Source organism: Trachurus trachurus (genome assembly GCF_905171665.1).
Source record: "Trachurus trachurus genome assembly, chromosome: 6".
Taxonomy (NCBI): Eukaryota; Metazoa; Chordata; class Actinopteri; order Carangiformes; family Carangidae; genus Trachurus; species Trachurus trachurus.
Window position 1 is genome coordinate 19,307,454 of NC_139897.1, and position 17,618 is coordinate 19,325,071.

At 42.3% G+C, this 17,618-nt stretch overlaps 1 protein-coding gene across 1 annotated transcript in view; it reads left to right on the top strand.

Annotated features, from left to right (window-relative positions):
- Nucleotides 1-17,618, top strand: part of brsk2a (BR serine/threonine kinase 2a) — a gene marked incomplete at both ends in the record, with an annotated part of 152,645 nt that overhangs the window by 90,464 nt on the left and 44,563 nt on the right. The window contains 2 exons of the mRNA XM_083973198.1: nt 210-304; nt 16,508-16,593. Coding sequence (XP_083829324.1) covers nt 210-304; nt 16,508-16,593 — 181 coding nt within the window. The remainder of the gene's footprint in view (nt 1-209; nt 305-16,507; nt 16,594-17,618) is intronic.

Below are 17,618 nucleotides of genomic sequence, written 5' to 3' on the forward strand. Positions count from 1 at the left end.
TAAAAAATGCCACACATCACCTTAAAGTGACAGTCCATCCACCAGCATATTGCGCTCACCAAGTCATATTCATTGCACTGTATATTTATTGTCTTGGTGTCATGTAAACACATTTTGTCTTTCGTTTAGTCCTGAACAAGTGAATATGTGATTGATTGACCTATGTGACCTACTGTAATAATGTGTGTGTTTCCTGTTTTGTGTTGCAGGGTTGGTCAAGCTCGGAATACACTGTGTAACATGCCAGAAAGTTGCCATAAAGATTGTCAACCGGGAGAAACTCAGCGAGTCAGTACTCATGAAAGTAAGTTTACAGCTTTCACTTCAGTATTTCAGTATTTATTTCGCACAACACACATGATATTAGTAGACAGAGCAGAGAAGAACAGAAGCAGATGTGTGAAGCGCCAGGTCTCCCAAGAAGTTATTTAAAGCTTCTTTTAGTAGCATTCAGTGTTGAAACCCAGGCTGTTCAAGAAGACCATTTTCATCTCTTTACTTGCAATGCTCCATGTTTATGTATGTGAAGAAGGGAAGCACTTGTGAAACAAAGCTAGGTCAAAACCTAGTGCATGTCTAGATGGCAATGAAGGCTATTTTATTATGCGAAGTGTTAGTCAATTTCAACTCCTTTTTCTGTTTGATTCACCCTCCCTCTCTGTGCTCAAACCCACAGTATTGTTATACAGCCAAATTCCCAAAGCTGCTCCCTTTACATACCATGAAATACATTTGAAATTGTGACACATGTGAAACATGGCTTAAGATGATATGTTAACTCCCAGGCCATTAACAAACAGCTGTTCTTCACCCATATTTTTTAGCCTTATAAGGTTAAGGCGATGGCTGTGTGATGAGAGCCACATTTACTTGTCAGCATAGCTTACTGTACAGAGAAAAAAAAACTGGACCCAATATCTCTCAGGAGTGACTCTTCTTCGGAAAGTAACCTTTGTCCAAAATGTTTGTGGGCGTTATCCTGAAGAGTCACTACAAACGTTTGAAAAGTCAGAAAATCACTATAATGCACCAAGTTAAAAAAAACACTGTGTTTTGACACCACTTGGAAAGAGCAACTACCAATGGGGAAACCCTTTGTGAACTGACCAGCGCTGCAACCTTATCCCTCAGAAATGCAGCATGCATCTGGCCAGCGGACCGGGGTGCCTTCATCACTCTGTCAGTAAATCAGACAAAGTTACAGGGCTAACCCCGCTGTTGCAGTGCAGCCATAAAGTCTTTTCAAAGGGTGTTCATTTTGCCTGGGTATCCTTGGCAAAGTTTACTCTTTTTTTGAGTTTCCAGCTGCCATCAAATATTTAGCAAGTCCTGATGTCCTGTTGGCACAGGGTCACACACCTCGTAACTACTATGTTCCCCTTTGAAGTCTGGCAGGGGACCTTCATTCCTCTTTCTCTCCCCAGAATCTTAATATGCAGAAGCCCAACTGAATGAAGCAATACTAAAAGTCTGTCAGCTATGAGTGAGTGGTGTCCCTGAAAGAGCCACCTCTTTGACATAAAATCTGGGCTGGCTGCCAGCTAGCGTTTTTTTTTTTTTTTTTTAAATCGAAATTAGAAGGAGTGGTCTGCTCGAGTGAAGTCTAAATTTCAACATAAATCAATGGCTGATCCTGCAAAAATTGTTTGAATAAAAGTGATTTATATCATAATAAGCCCTATGAAGAGTCAAATCACTGGCTGAGTTAGTGACAGCGGGTCTTTGAAGCAGCTGATTTTCATCCTTTTCAAATTTCAAACTGAAGGAGTCAGCTGTTTGGCTCCCCCACCGGGAGCCAGAGCCACCAAGAAATCCTGGGGAAACACAACAATAAAGCAGGTTTCTGCAGCAGTAATTACTCCAGCTCCACTCCAAAATGCCTGCAAGAGTTATAGAAGCGAAAATCCTTTTTATAATTTTTCCAGTTAGCCACATAGGATACAGTAGATATTTTTTGATATCACATCACTGTGCCCCTGCTGGGTAACTCTATTCAATGCCCGCTCATAAATTGGCACGCTGCAGAGATTGGCCCTTGCGCTGATGGAATAGTTGTAAAGAAACTAAAGAGAGCAGGAATATAGAGGACAACAAGACGCTACAACCTGAAAATTGTCTGTCGCAGGACACACGCAGAGAGGAGCGCCTTCTGTAATTGTTTGCTTATGAGCCGGAAAGCAGGAAGCTGATGGGTTTGCTCACAGTACAGGTTATCTGGAAATAGAAAATCCCTCTGTTTTGCATCGCCTCTGTAGCAAAATCATTAGACTTTAGATAAAAAGCTCTCTGCACTCAGATATTGCTTTGATAAACAGTCAGTATTAATCAGCCTCTTGCTGTGTCAGTGTCTCCCTGACTCTTTTTCACTTTTATTGCAGCCGTGCTCCGGAAGTCATTCTCTCTCTCTCTCTATCTCTGATTCGCTTCAACATGCAGTGTAATATTTTCACGAGGGAAAAGACAGGTCATTTCTGTTGCCTCAGCGCTGACAGAAGTATTATTAGTTGTAGCAGACAAATTTGGTGGAGCCGTTGTACTGTGTGACAGCAGTGAGGAAGGTAGCAGTATAATGTCCCAACCCAGGTGTCTCACATTGCGCTGTCCTGCAGAGGAAAATGATAGTAACAGATGCCAAACACTGACAGGCTTCCGACAGGACCAAGGCTTTTGCTGAAGCTGCAGTTCAGAGCCAATTACTGAACTCAGCCGTTGTCACTCTTCTCTCAGCTGCTGGGCCCTAGTATGTGTACGTGTATGTGCGTGTGCGCGCGTGTGTGTCTATAACAGCAGGTGTGTGTTCATGTATGTGCCAGTAGGGGATGAATAATGCAGGAGCCGGGGGCAACTGGGATTCTCTGAAAGAGACAATTTTAATATGTGTCTTGTAAGTTTGGGAATTAAAAGTCATAATCAGTCACCATTATTTGATGTTTTAGTATTCTAATCATACAAAGTTAATGCAGCAGTCCAGGTCCTCTACCAGTAGTGACCAAGGTGCTTTTTTTAGTTATGGATCAGAGCCACAAACTTGTGCGTGCATTTCTACCTGCGATGTAGGCGTCAATTGTGATGAGCAATGTTTGTAAGAGCATGTAATGTTACTGTGATGTTATTGTGATGCACCTCAGTGTAAACAGGCGGTGTTGCCTAGGTGTCAGGATTTCTGTGTTTATGTGTGTGTATTGATTTGTGCATTGCCCTCTCATGCAAAGCAGCTTAAAGCCTCCATTATAATTTAAAGCCACTGTGCCAATGTACATTGTAACTGTGCAGTGAATTGTCAAGCACTAGATCACACTGTTGTTGGTGAAGGTACTCTAGTCACAGGACAGACTGACGTTGGTGTCAGACATCAGATTACAGTCCAACCCCCCTGCTGTTCTGAGGGTTTCAACTTTGGCTGGACAGGTGTTTTCTGACTCAAATCTAGCAGCCACTTCCCCATATTCTCAGTGTGTTGCACTTCGCAGTCTTATGTGTCTGTTCTCTGGCCTGCCTGTGTGGCTGTCCAACTGTCAGAGTGATCGGGCTGCACTCCACTGCAGAGTGCAGGCTCAGACTGTGAAATGTCACCTTTTAATATGCTAATGTATGGGGTCCCAGTGGTGCCATTAGGAGAGAATCTGACTCTCCTGGACAGGTGTGTGTGTACGCGCAACTCACATTTATGCAGTGACGCACACATATTCGGGCTATGCACACACTCACAAAAGTTCACACAAAAGTGTGTACATGTGTCATATTCATATGTATGTGCACGAACACATCCTCCATGACACACGTCATCCCTCTACGTCTGTCCTTCCCCCTGACTGGCCTTGCGAGTCAGGGGTCTGTGGAGAGGAGGAGACGGGTTGAATTAATTGTCTCAGAATATCTGGCAGAGAGGTCTCTCCTCCTCTCACTGTGTGTTTAACTTTATATAACTAATGTCGAACTCTTTAGTCCACAGAGCCACTGGCTATGGCAATATAGACTGAAAGACATTGAATTGTCTTGGATAATGAATTTGTCTGTGAACTTTGTCAGTTTGTAACCAGGGAATGGGCCATGAGTACTTCAAAAAGCAAATACAGCCTCGTGTTTTTTTTTTTTTTTTTACTTCTAAGTATAAAACCTAACAATGGAGTTAGCTGAATAGTAATAAGAGTTGCCGTCAGTGGGAAGTGGCTGCCTGTCATGTTTCAGATGATGAGAGAGAAACAGACAGGAAGAGAATACACAATATGTGCACACATGACAGTATGTCAGCAGTCGTTGGCACCAGGGCCAAACAGAATGAGTGCGGTGATCCGATACAAAGTGAAGCCCACAACTAACACTGTATGTGTGAGCACATCTATATATATGTGTGTATATGTGTGTGTGTGGGGGTGAATCTCCAGGGAGTAGTTAATGTTTCTGAAACTCAGCCAGCCTCTCTCTCTTGCTGCCATGTCTCTGTGGCGTGGAGCCGTGGGGTTGAGAGTAAAGAGAGAGAAAGAGGGAAGGAGGGCAAAAGAGAGAAAGGCACAGGAGCGAGAGCAAGAGTGATAGAGAGAGAGAGATAGAGGGAGAGATGGACATGCTGTGAGAAACCCTGCTGAGACAAGATAACACAGACGCCCTAGTGGGAACACCACATCTCTACTCACGTTTCCTGTCAGGAGTGTGTTTTCTTCTTGAGCCATTACTGCGACAGTCACACATGTGGGGTTGCCAAATCATTGCAATATATAACTCAGTGAGATTTAAATAATGATTGATGATTTATTAGACACAATGAAAAAAAAAAACTCAGTGAGGTCAAAATGCTGGATAAGCTACAGAACATCCCACTAACTATCCACTAATATCTCTCTCTGTTGAGAGGAGAGATGGAGCATCTTGCATGCTCTTGTCACAACAATGTGACAACTCTGTAATTGCTGGTGCCATGAGAATTCTGGGAAATAGAACTTGGTGCACAAGCCAGAAAAGCTCCAATAAACAGAGCTCAGTATGATTTGGAAGATTACAATGTTAGTGCTAATTTGATACCAGAGTTTCACTACTGGTAGACAAACAAAACATGTTTTGCACATTACTTAACCTATTTCCATAAAATTTTCTACAGATTTAATTTTAATGTTGTTTCAACGCAAACTTCACAGCTTTAGATGTTACTGGAATACAATAGAATAAAACTGATCACACTTTATTTGATTTGAATCAACAACTATTTCAACGAAAACTAATTCTGGTGTGACCTTAAATGCCTCATTGTTGGTCATTTATTTAGTTACTTGCATTTGCCACTGTTGTCATATTGCAGGCTGTTACTGCTATCTTTCTAAGCTCCCGCTGTAACACTTATGTGGTCATAATGGTGACACTGCATGACATGGTGGAGAAAACAGACATTGAGTTGAATCTTGCTACTGCAGTACTATGGTCCGACAAGCTTTCCCTGAGAGCAGAGGATCCGCTGTACCACATTTCATACCATATTACCTATCATTATGCTGAGTGGAGCAACTTTTCTAATCCGCAGTTTAGTCTCGGGGTGAGTTAAATTGTTGCTAGCCAACAGCGCTAACAACTAGCAGAGGGAGAAGGGTATCTTTAGCATGCAGCAGTTGGTAGTTGCTGTTGATGCCTGCTCTGTTTCTCCCTCTGAGCCAGTGAGCTGGTGGCGGCTGCTGCTGTTGGGATAAGGACAACTAATTAGCCGGAGTGACTCTCTTTCCTCCTGAAGCTTCACAACTTCAAAGTCACTCTACTGTCCCCAAGCCCGGAGAGAGAAAGGAAGACAGGGAGAGGAGGGATGGAGTGGAGGATGAAGGGAGATAGAGGGGAGGGAAGTGTGTGTGTGTGTGTGTGTGTGTGGGAGGGGGTTAGAAAGGATGGCGAACATAAAGTTAGAATACACTGAATGGATGTCTTATGAAATAGATATCTATGCACACTGTGCTGTTTTGGAAAAAAAAATGTAAGTGCATTGAGGTTGCCTGTCGTTTGCCGACTCTGTCCTTGATGTCAATCATAACATCATAACATTTCAGATGAGAAATATGTGTGTGTGTATGTGAGTGTGAGAGAGAGAGAGAGAGAGAGAGAGTTTGGAGATGGAGAGCTCTGCAGTATAATTGCCCCCAGAAGCAAATAATTGAAGTGCTCCGCTAAGGAAGCCAAACATAAGAGCTGAGAACAAGGCATTGCCACAGCCGGTCGAGAAAGATGCATTACCTAAGATGGCCTTGAAATTTAAGGATCAATATATTTTCTTTTATAGAGTCTTAATGAGTAAGATCATTACTGTTTAGATGATGTGAGTTTGTCTCTTCTTTGTGGAACAATGCACCGTAATCTGGGAACTCTTCATTTGGGATGATTGTATAACATAGTTGTATATAAAATGTACCTGCACCACCACCAATAAATAAGAATTTAGGACTAAAGTAGCAGAGAACAGCATGGAGTAAAGGTTGAGTACAACAGCTGACAGACCTTGTGGTGGGCGGTGGAGGAGCAGAATGCCATGGCCACAGATGAATCACACAAGGTCTAATCTTGTTATCCCGACACCTCGGCGACAGCACTGTAGCTTTCTTTCTCCACTCTTCCCTCCTAATGATTATAGATCGACCATTCTCTCCCGTCTCTGTTGTGCCGCGAGTGGGTTGGATATAGAAATGCCTCCAACACGCACACGTCCCCATTAACTTTATGTCCGTGTGTGTGTGCGCGCATACTTGTTTGTGTCTGTTTGCACGCACGTGTTTTGAGCTGCAGAGTGTGAGTGCAGACACCCTTTAAAATAAATGGGTTTCATATGTTGTGCCCCATGCACGTTGATCCATCAGCTTTGTATGGTGCTGAGCCAGAAGCCGGGGCTTACCGCACAGTTTGATCTCAACAGGCCGACTGTAGCGCTACAAGCTCTGTTTCTGCTGCTGTTTGGTCTGCAGAGCTGCAGACGAGTGAAAGCAGCACTGCTGTTACTTGTTTCTGCCTGTTGGAGCAAATCGTGGTTGCATTCAAATGCTGGGTGGATTTAAAAAATGATGTGGTTGTCTTCCTGATGTGGAGAGTTGTCATCTTGATTTGACCTGGCCACGAAAAAAACCTCCTTGACAAAAAGTGAATTCTGCGTTATCGTTACATTTTGTTCTCCTTTCCCCTTGTTGCTTGTAGGAACTCAAATTATATGGATTTCCCTGAACCTGCAAGTCCTTACAAAGCCCTTTTGTCGGTTATCAGTCAATATGATGGTCACTCAGCTTTGCACATCCTAATTTGGTTTCCAATCACCACTCCTTAGTCAATACATGTCCACTTTTCTTTTTATTGAGTGGCGATGAGGTGTTCAGGTGAAACGGAAATGGTGAAATAGATTTCACCCACTGCAGGGCAGGAGATTTATGGGGACTGGAAAGAACTCTTCAGCTTTACACCCCATACCTGTGTCACATTATGTTTCATGCTAGACACCAAACATTGAGTTTTACATAGTTGTGACTGGTAGTTTGGGATCTAACACATCCTTGGGAGACATGTAAAACCTCCAGTGTCGCTGCTCACCGCTGTGACAAAGCTCATCAAACACACATGGCGCTGTGTGACTGATTTTTTATTTTTTTATTTTTTTACCTTCATATGTCTTATTGAGATAAAACGGAGAGATGGAGTGCAGAAGAAATAATGAAATGGAGGATTGAAGAGCGCAAGATGTGGCGGGATCCCCCATTGAGCTCGACAGAAGACAGACAGACGTCTAAACCGATGGCATTTGTTTCTCCTCTTCAAAGGCAACAGCTGCTGTGTTGTCAGATAGATGAGAACACTTTGTTTGCTTTTTTATTTGTTGTTTCTTTGGTGTTGCTTTCCCCCCCCTTTTCCTTTTCCTTTGTAAGCGAAGGGCACATTTTATCCAATTCTTCTCCCCTTAAGTGGATGATGCTTTCATGGGGTGATCAGCAGAGTTCCCCTTCAAAGTTTAGTTTCCTTTTTTATCCCTGTTTATTCTTTTGTTTTGCGCTGGGAGTTCTTACCTCTTTATTTTACCGGTGAACCAACTGAAGTGTGTTTAGTGTGAGTTTCTCAGCCACCGGGTATTGAGATCTTCTTTTATCCATCTTGCTTGAGCAGGGACTGATAATTGAATCATTATATCATGTTCCCCTCAGAGGACAAATCTACCTCAATTTTTACTTCTAAATCTGTCCCTGTCATCTCTTTTTATATCAGTAAATCCAGTGCCCTGCATCACAACCTGTTGCCTTTCAGTGTATTCAATACAGTCTTGAATGTCCTAGTGATTGATTTTGTTCTTCGTTGGTAACTCTTTGGCCTTGTAGAAATAAACACACACAGAGTAGTGTCAGAAAAATGTTTTCTTCACTACAGTGATATGGAATTGTGAGAAAATAGCACACAGTGTGTGTGTGTGTGTGTGTGTGTGTGTGTGTGTGTGTGTGTGTGTGTGTGTGTGTGTGTGTGTGTGTGTGTGTGTGTGTGTGTGTGTTTGTGGCACTGTAACTTTAGTTGATGGACAATGAAGTGTGTCAGTGTTTGTGACAACTGTCATCTCAGTGGCGACAGCAATGCAGCAATATGTCTAATCATATACCATGCCATTATTGTAACTGACACTATATATACATGCGTGGGGGTATTTTCGTACAAGTCACATGTATCATGAAGTAAGAATGACAGCTCGGTGACCACTGCAGAGTTGTGCAGAGTCAACACAAACACACACATGAATACACACACACGTGCAGTGCACACACACACACATGCAAGGTTCACACACTTTCCAGTCTCTAGTTTCCACTAAAAGCTTTAAAATGTATTTCACATTGTGTTTTTATTGTAGAATGAAGGATCATAAAACAGATGTAATAGTGACATTGCACATATGTAATAGATATATATTTTGTAATTTTGTCTCTGTGAAGAGGGACATATACAGTATATGAGACTATATATAACAGTAGTAATGATTACAATGTCACTTCACTACGAGTAGTGGGGTGATTACTATGAATACTGGCATTAATATTCTGCCTTGAGGAAAGATGGTTCTGTGAATACACGCACACTCTGCCATTTATGAAGTAGCGACAACTCCACTGTGTTCTACACATTTCTTTATGTCTTAATTATGCTGTTAACTAGCTTCCACAAGGCCTGAATATTATGCACAGGCTACAATCATCTGTGAAAATAATTTTCCACTTTTAGCTGTTGCAAATAAAGAAGTAAAGTGGGACAACTCTGACTTGGAAGTGTTAATGAGATCGGGAGACATCCTGATGTATACAGTATTTGGATTTTTTTTGTGGTCAATGTGTTGAACCTCTAAAGTGAGACACTTTAAACTTCATCAGCTCCAAATCCTTTATCTGCCGCCCCATAGTGCTCGTTTGCTAATGACTGTGTTATGTCCCCTCTGTCCCCCACTCGATCTGTACCGACTCACCCACTCACTCACTCAACATGCCAACAAAGCACACACACTTGCATGTCAACACTTCTTTTTTACCCATGCAGTTTGCCATTCTAAGGCAAAATTAATATTCATTGAGTACCAACAGAGAGAGCACAAGAGTGTGCCTTTTATGTGTCAAAGACTCAATTTCAGTTTAAGACCTAATTAACAAGTGCGGAAGCTAAAACAACTCCCTGATTACATTATTAGAGCTATTCTGAACTTATTTACAAAGTTTCAAGCTAATTTGAGTTGTTTCACTTGACCAGTCTTACCTGCTGACCTGCTGTATTGACTCCTCTGCCTGGGTAACTATTGTCTGGGCTCATGTGTCAATGAATACGCCATGTATTCATATGTGGAGATAATTAGTTGAGGAAGTGAATCACTGTCAGCTCGATGTTACTATTCACCTGAGTAACTGCACTTAATAGTCTTTATTAGTCATTCATTACTCACTTTCTTTGTTTAAGTTGCTTTTTCCTCACTCTGAATTCACTAAAACCAGCACAACTCTAGCTTTATTTTCGTCTCCTCATACAAATATTCTCATAAATCTCATAACTTTTCATACCAATTTATGTCCTTGCCACAAAATTGTGCCAGTGTTTCCCCAGTGTTTCGTAATGCATTAATTTTTGTGTTTAAAAGAAATAAAAAAACCTGCTCTGATTTTTCACTGATAGTTAACTACACTGAAAAATAGTAATAAGCCAAATTCAAGGTTGACTGCCAAACAAAACCTTTTGCGAGATAAGGTAGCAGATGTCATTTAATACAGAGTCAATTCAGAATCCTGAGACGATCTAATATTATCCTCTTGCACTGCATTTTACAAGCAATTTCATCCACCTTGCATGCAAATATAGGCTCCTGTAGGTTATTTGATTTACACTTTTTTAACAGATATAGATGCCCTTGAGATCTAATCATAACACTGCACTGTAGTTCATTAATCCACATTTCACATCTCACTACAATCCAAGGTCACCTTTTTGGTCCTTTTGTATGAAATATCCCTCACTTAGGGAGTGAGTGACTGAGTGGACGAACTGACAAAAAGACGCTTTAGACGGGCAACACAAAAACATGGCTGCCAAAGGGATCTGCTGCCTGCCAGTCACTGATAAATCACTCATCCTCTCTCCCCAGCCCCTCCTTCTCCATCCCACCTATCAGCAAGTGCAGTAGGTTTGAAGAGGTTTGTGATTTTACCCTTTGACCTCGGGGTGTGGAAGACCTCTGCCATTAGACTCTATTACGACCAAGGTCATCCAGGGACATGTCTATTAGTGTGAAATGATGTGGCCTGTCACTGGTTTAAGTGGCAGCCTGATGGATCTGTCAGCAGCATAGGCAGACGTCAAAGACATGATTAGAGAGATAAAATGAGAGAAACAAAGAATAAATGAGGGGAAGGGGAAGAGGAGTGCCCGAGTTGTTTGAGAAAGGGAAAGGGGTAATGAGCAAGATTTGAAAAGGTGGGAGATGGATAAAGGATAAGGAGTAGTGAGCTAGCAGAGACTGTGTCCTGATCGATTTACATGTCTCTGACATTGATCAGACTCCCCCGTGTAGGGAATTTACCTCCTCTTCACAAAGAATGACTGATACAGTGATTATCAGAAAAAACCTGCTGGGCTGACTGCGCACTGTGAGCTGCATGTGCGCATGTGCGTTTGTGTGTTTGTAGGATCCACAGGGCGAAGGGAAAAGCAATAAACAAAGAAAGATGAAAGAAAGAGGGACATAAGTTTTCTTTTTCCAGCTCAATGACCTCGACTGGAATGAAATCATTCAAATACTATTTGATTTTTCATTTTATTTTGCTCTCAATGGGACTGGCTCAGTAGTGGGAGGTAACACAACAACATAACGTGAACGCTCCTCTCACAAAATACAAGTTGAATCCATCGCCTCAACTCAGTCTCTGTCAATTTCTTAACCAATTTTGGAAGAGCAGGTTCCTCCAGGAACAAATGTTAATATTTTCTTGAAGGCAGTGGTTTTGCCCTTGTACACACAATAGAAGGAAGAGCACATGAACTCCCACCTTGGGGGCAGACTTGACTGATTGTGACCAATGTTTTTCTGGAGTCTGTTTGTCTGTGTGTGTGTTTGTGTGTTTGACCTTCAAACTGATGTCCTACCCTTATGGCAGCGACACTGACATATAGCACTCCACAGATAATGAACGCCTTACCGTTAACACGCATCGTATGCACACATACACACAGATACACACATGCATGCACTCATGCACACACACACCAGCTTGGCTACCCCTCTGCTCCTGGCAGAAAACACCAATTCTGCCCTACTGGCTCACTGACCGACATATGGATGGATGGAGGTGGCTCATGGCTTGCCGTGATCAGTGGTGTGTGTGTGTGTACAGTGTGTGTGCATCATGCGTTAATGTGTCCACATGTCACAAGTATGAATGGATGACGAGCTGACTGGTTTTGTCAGTGAGCCAGTGGACAAGCTGTGCTGTCTCCTCCCCTTCTGCTCACTGACAGTTGGATCCACGCCCCATTCTCACTCTGGCCATTACACCATCCACACTTTACTTTTTCTTCACATATGTTATGTTATCTTATCTATCTATCCCTCCCTGCGGTCCTCTGATGAGATTTAGTTGTGTAACACACAGAAAACAGGCCCAAAAGAGCCTGTACCACAGATAAAGATAAAGAAAGCAAAATTGACCATGTTCTACTTGGATTTTCTGTTTACTACTTCTCATTGGAGGTTGACTTCTGCTGGTATGACATTGAGGAAAGCGAAGATTAGATTATTATTAGATTAGATACGGTAGTCGGTAAAAAGGAGAGAAATCATTTCTAAGATGTCCACATCTAATTTGATTCTTAGGCATAAAAATGCGTGTTTGGAAAACATTAATATCCTAAACTGTCAGTGAAGTGGTGGTGTGCTGATCTGGCTGAATAAGAAATACATTACTGTTATGTCAGTGATATTTTGTTAAGACTTTGTTGTCATATTTTCTTGATTGTCACATGCTTTGATCTATTATTATTTGGCAGTTTGGTTCGTATAGTGGTGCTAAAAAGGTTATCCTCTCCCAGTGTTGTGTTAATTAGAAACAAAAGAAGCTGCAAGACCCATGGGGGGAGAGCTGGCACTGCCACTGCTCTCTTTCTGTCTGTCTCCTCTACATTTCTCTTTTACTCGTCTCTGTTGCAGAGAATTACAAGGCTTATGCCTCATCCCATCTTGCATTCACTCAGCCTTCCTCTGTCTCTCGTTTGTTTTTCTGTCCATCCAGCAGCTCATGCATGCACTGTAACGCCCATGTTAACATAGCCACCCCACGTTTTTTGTCTGACACACATGACTGCCCTGTTGACTTTGATCCTCAGATCTCAGTATCAAGAGACCATTCACTCACTCGCCTAGGGGGTGGGGGGGTGACAGAAATGTCTGTGTTTTCCCTTCCATGTGCATGAGAGAGAAAGCGCAAGATGCAATAAGTGGAGAGCGAGAGATGAAAGACTCTGTGATCCAATATTTTCCCCTCTGAGATTTTGGACTGGTTTCTCTGTTCAGTCGCTCTGTGACATGTGTGACATGAATCTAACCTCTTTGCATCTTTGTTGTTGCCTGGCTGTCTCTGATCCTCTCTTCTCTATCACTGGACTCTTAGCTACGCTGATTAAACTATTGATGATGTCGTCGGTCTTTTGTTTGCTTGTCCGTACAGCCATTCTTATCCAGTGCTGTAATTTAAAGAATCAATTGCAAGCTGATGGAACTATCCTGAGCAGCTCTCGTCTTCTGAATTTGGGATGACACATGTGAGCACCACTGACTGCTTTGCCTCATTTGTTCATGTAGCCTAGCTCCCTCCCCGGCCTCCCTCTCTGGCTTTCTATCGTACCATCTGCACCTGCAAATTACATCATAATTACCAGTAATAAATGTCATGAGATGTTTTTCCAACACAACAACATCAAAATTGAATTTCAGGGTGAAGAAAGTGATGCTCTAGCTTTTAATTTGGAGGAACACAATGCAGTTCCTTTGGGTCTGGTGTTAAAAGTCATGTTTTATCATTCACACAGCTTCATTTTTGTTTCTTTTTTTATGATTATTATTTAGCTGACAATCATCTTAGTTTGAGTAAACATCTTAACAGGAATCACCGCAACAGTTCAGACCTATTGATCTATTTAGTGTGGCAGGATATGACACTGATAGGAGACCCTGTGGGTCGAAGCATTGCCAATCAGCCTGTCCACCAACAGGCTCCTGTTCTGAGGTCTTCTGCTAATGATGTCCACTCCACAGTGATAACCACCATACATTACAAGACAAATTATCTCCCTGTCAAATAGCCAACTTGGATTAGTGTCAGTTTTGTGCTCTTGTTCGACCTCTGGTTACTGATTAGGTGGGCTCTTTTTCTGCTTGCACCCTTGTTTAGTTATCGAGAAACTAAGCAATTGGCTATAAACTCAAACTAACACAAGAACACAAGGACCAAGATTGATAAAAGAAAAGAGGTGTGCGTTCGTCTGACCACCTGTCCATATGTGCACATTTATGTCTGTGTGTGTGATCCTCAGTGAACAGTGTCCAAGCACCTGCTAATAAAGGCTTAATGAAGTGCCATGGAGATAGGTGATTGGAGGGAACCGTCCACACTCACAGATGTGAAACTTAATGAGAGAGTGAGGAGCCATGTACAGGAGCCAGGCCGGGAAACGGGGGCCACCTGGCTTTTATATAACTGTAAAGTTGTGGAGATGCTGGATGTGTGATTGAGGCTTTGATAAGAGATGAGTGACCGGTTAGTCTGCATTTGCAGTAATGCGTAAAACATATTTTGTAGCTCCTTTTCGGGTGGAAGCAAATGATGTGTAGCCTAAATGTGTTTTCAAATAAAGTCTTTTTTGTAGGGTAATTAATGAAACAGTAGGTACTATATGATGCTAGAAAGCACAAGGGTCGCTTCACAGATTTACGTTAGCGTGTTAATCAACCACTAATCTTGCAATAAGCAGGCAGTTGTACAGTTAAGTCTTCACATTAAGCCTCATTTCTCTTATTTCAATTAACTCAAAGGAGGCGCTTAGAGGAAGCTTAGGAAGCCAGCTGCTGCCTCTGTTGCATTTCGACAGCTCATCTCTCCCCGAGTCCTTGGTAGCATTAGTCTCTCTGCAGGGAGCCTTGCTGCCAGCTAGCTAGCTAACCACCAAAGGCTCATTCTTAACAACACACCTTAGCCTCAGGTGAGAAAGTGGCACGGTGTAGAGCCGCTGATAGCGCTCATTAGTCTCTGGATTAGCCCTGATTAGCCTAGCCGTTCCTCCCACTGATACACCATGCTAATGCTAATTATGCATTTACCTTTTTACCCTTTTTAGACAAGCTGTGGGGCCTGGCTTTGTAGCTTTTTATTCTCCCATGACTTTTTCTTGGCTGCCGCTTAAACATTAACTGCATTGTAGTACCCTTTTTTTCTTCAGTGACTGAATGTAAGCTAATTCAGCAGGTTTTTATCAAACACAATGTGCTTGATAAGGAGTGAAGATGGGACCTTGCTGTTTAGGCAGAAAATATGATTTTCTTTTCTTTTTTTTTAAAAGGATGTCAGGATAGACTACAATAGCTACCTGAGCAGACAGAGATTTCGAATGCAAGCTGTTGTGAAATGAAAAACAATGAGAGGAAAATTAAGGAACATGATTTTATGCATGGCCAAGCAAACAGCCTTGTGGGAGCTAAAAAAGAAACAAAGTTAGTTGGAAGATCAGAGCTTTAACTTCACTCTACATGATCGTTCATAAAGCTAAGCCACGATGAGTAGCCTATGACGTTAAAGCAACGTGAAGGCTGTCACAGGGAAGTGACATAGCGAAATTGACTTTGATGAGATTGAGATGAGGCAGAGGAGCCTTTAACTCACACTGTCCTTTCATCTCTGTCATTGTCAGCCAAAGTTAGACATGGAGCGAAAGTGGAGGAGAAGGTGGACAGGAAATGTGGAGGAGACGAGCGAGCAGATAACCGCAAGGAGTGCGGCAGAGGAGCACGGGGGGCTGAAGATTAGTGGTGGCTTGTGTCGAAGTGGGTTCCATGCTGATTTTCAGTGGCAGCTGCACTTGCTGACTGCAACCTCTGGAGATGCTGACACAAATCCAAACTGATCTGCTCGATTTAGGTGAAATTCAGCTCTCACAGTATATGTATCTCAGCAGCTCCGTAAGCAAAAAAAAAAAAAAAGAAGTCAGAAACTTTGTGCGCACTCAGCCGTCTGTTTGTTCTGGTCATAGTGTTATATATGTAGGTACAACCATTGTTGCAGACTAGCTATGTGGAAGAAATAAGCCTCCTCTGGAAGACATCAGCGTACCTGAGTGGACATTTTGAACTCACCCGCAGGCTTAGGCTACTCTTAGAGGACAGAAAAATTTAAATCAGGGATGTCTGACTCTATTCTATTTGATGTTTCTTACCTAACCAAAAATCACAGGATTATGAAATGTGATTGCTTAGTATTCAGCAAGGCTTGCTTTGTGAGAGGACAGAGAGACAGTGTAAGCTAAAAAACACAAACTGTTTTCCTTCTGTTTTTTTCTTTCTTTCTTTTTTTGAAGCAAACTACATTTTCCACCTCAGATAGCAGAGCTTTCTGTCCTGGATACCAACCAGAGTGTGGTCAAAGCTTATCTCTGTCCTTTCTGACTGTAGAAAGTGCCAGTCTCAGCACCTTGCATTGGTTTACTTCTTCCTCTGAAGCCCTTGTGCTGGTCGTGTAAAGTGTTATTACAGATAGCTGCCTCTCAGATTTGTCTCTCCAACAGCGACCTTCACAGGTAACCTCAGAGAGACCACTGGTAAGAACTCATCACAGGCTGTTTTTAGGGTCACTTGGTCTCCCAGTGAGAGGAAAGTTGCAATTTAAGAGGGAGTGACTGCTGGCACTAGCTTTCAGGAATGTAACTGTGTTGATGTTAGACTAATCAAATCTATCTTTCTCTCCCCCCGACTCCCTTTTTCCCTCCATGTCCCTCTCTCATACAGGTGGAGCGAGAAATAGCAATTCTGAAGCTCATAGAACATCCACATGTTTTAAAGCTACATGACGTCTATGAAAATAAAAAATACTTGTAAGTATTACCAATGGATTTTGGTTTATTTTTATACACATATTTTTCACTGCACACACTATGCAATTGTATGTTTGTAAACAACTTTTGTGGCTCACACTAATTATCTCTCACAAGTGCTCTTCGGGATCTGGAGAACAGTCTGTAAAATCCCATATAGGAACAGTTTTGATTGGTATATTATGATTGCAGGGGCAACAACGATAGCCTCAGGGGGGGAGAGGGGACGGGTGCTTCATTAGTATTGGCATGAAGCATTTAATCTGGTTGCACACGCTATGGGACTGTTAATAGGGAAGGGAAGTCTCCACAATGTAAACACCATGACACGCTTATCAGAGGCAAAACCATTGCATTCAGAAACATTAGCCCCGGAGAGTGGCAGCCGCATTAGTCTGCTGCCACAGCTGCTGCACACACACACACTCACACACACACACACACACACACACACACACACACACACACAAAGGCACACACATAAATCGATTAGCCAACTTTAACACTGGTGAGTGACAAGCCCATCAGTCGTTTATAGGAGCCCTCTTGATGCACAATGTACTGTTGGCCAACTAAATTCAATTAGTTGTCATGTTGAGCTCACAGACCAAATGGGATTGCGCATGCAGCACCATACATCTCATCCTTTAAATTGATAGGAATAGCAGAATATTACGATTCATCCTATAATTGGATTATCAAAATCACATTTGGTCCGATGGCTTCATCGCTTTTGACAGCTGGTCACTAGTAGCGTCACAGAAGACAAATTGCTTTACATTTGCATCACCAGTGACTAAAGTGTCTCTGCACTTCACATCAGTGATGTCATTTTGCTCCTAATATTGTTTGGATTCTTAGTCAGACATCTATACTTGAAAGTCAATAATTGATAAACATGCAGCATGTTTGGAGCTTACAGTCCCAGAGCTTTTAAGTTTTATTATGCTGCTGGCAAAGATCCCACCACAAGCTGTTAAAACTGGTGTGCGTGTGTACAAGAGGTGAAAGAGAAGAGTTTGAAA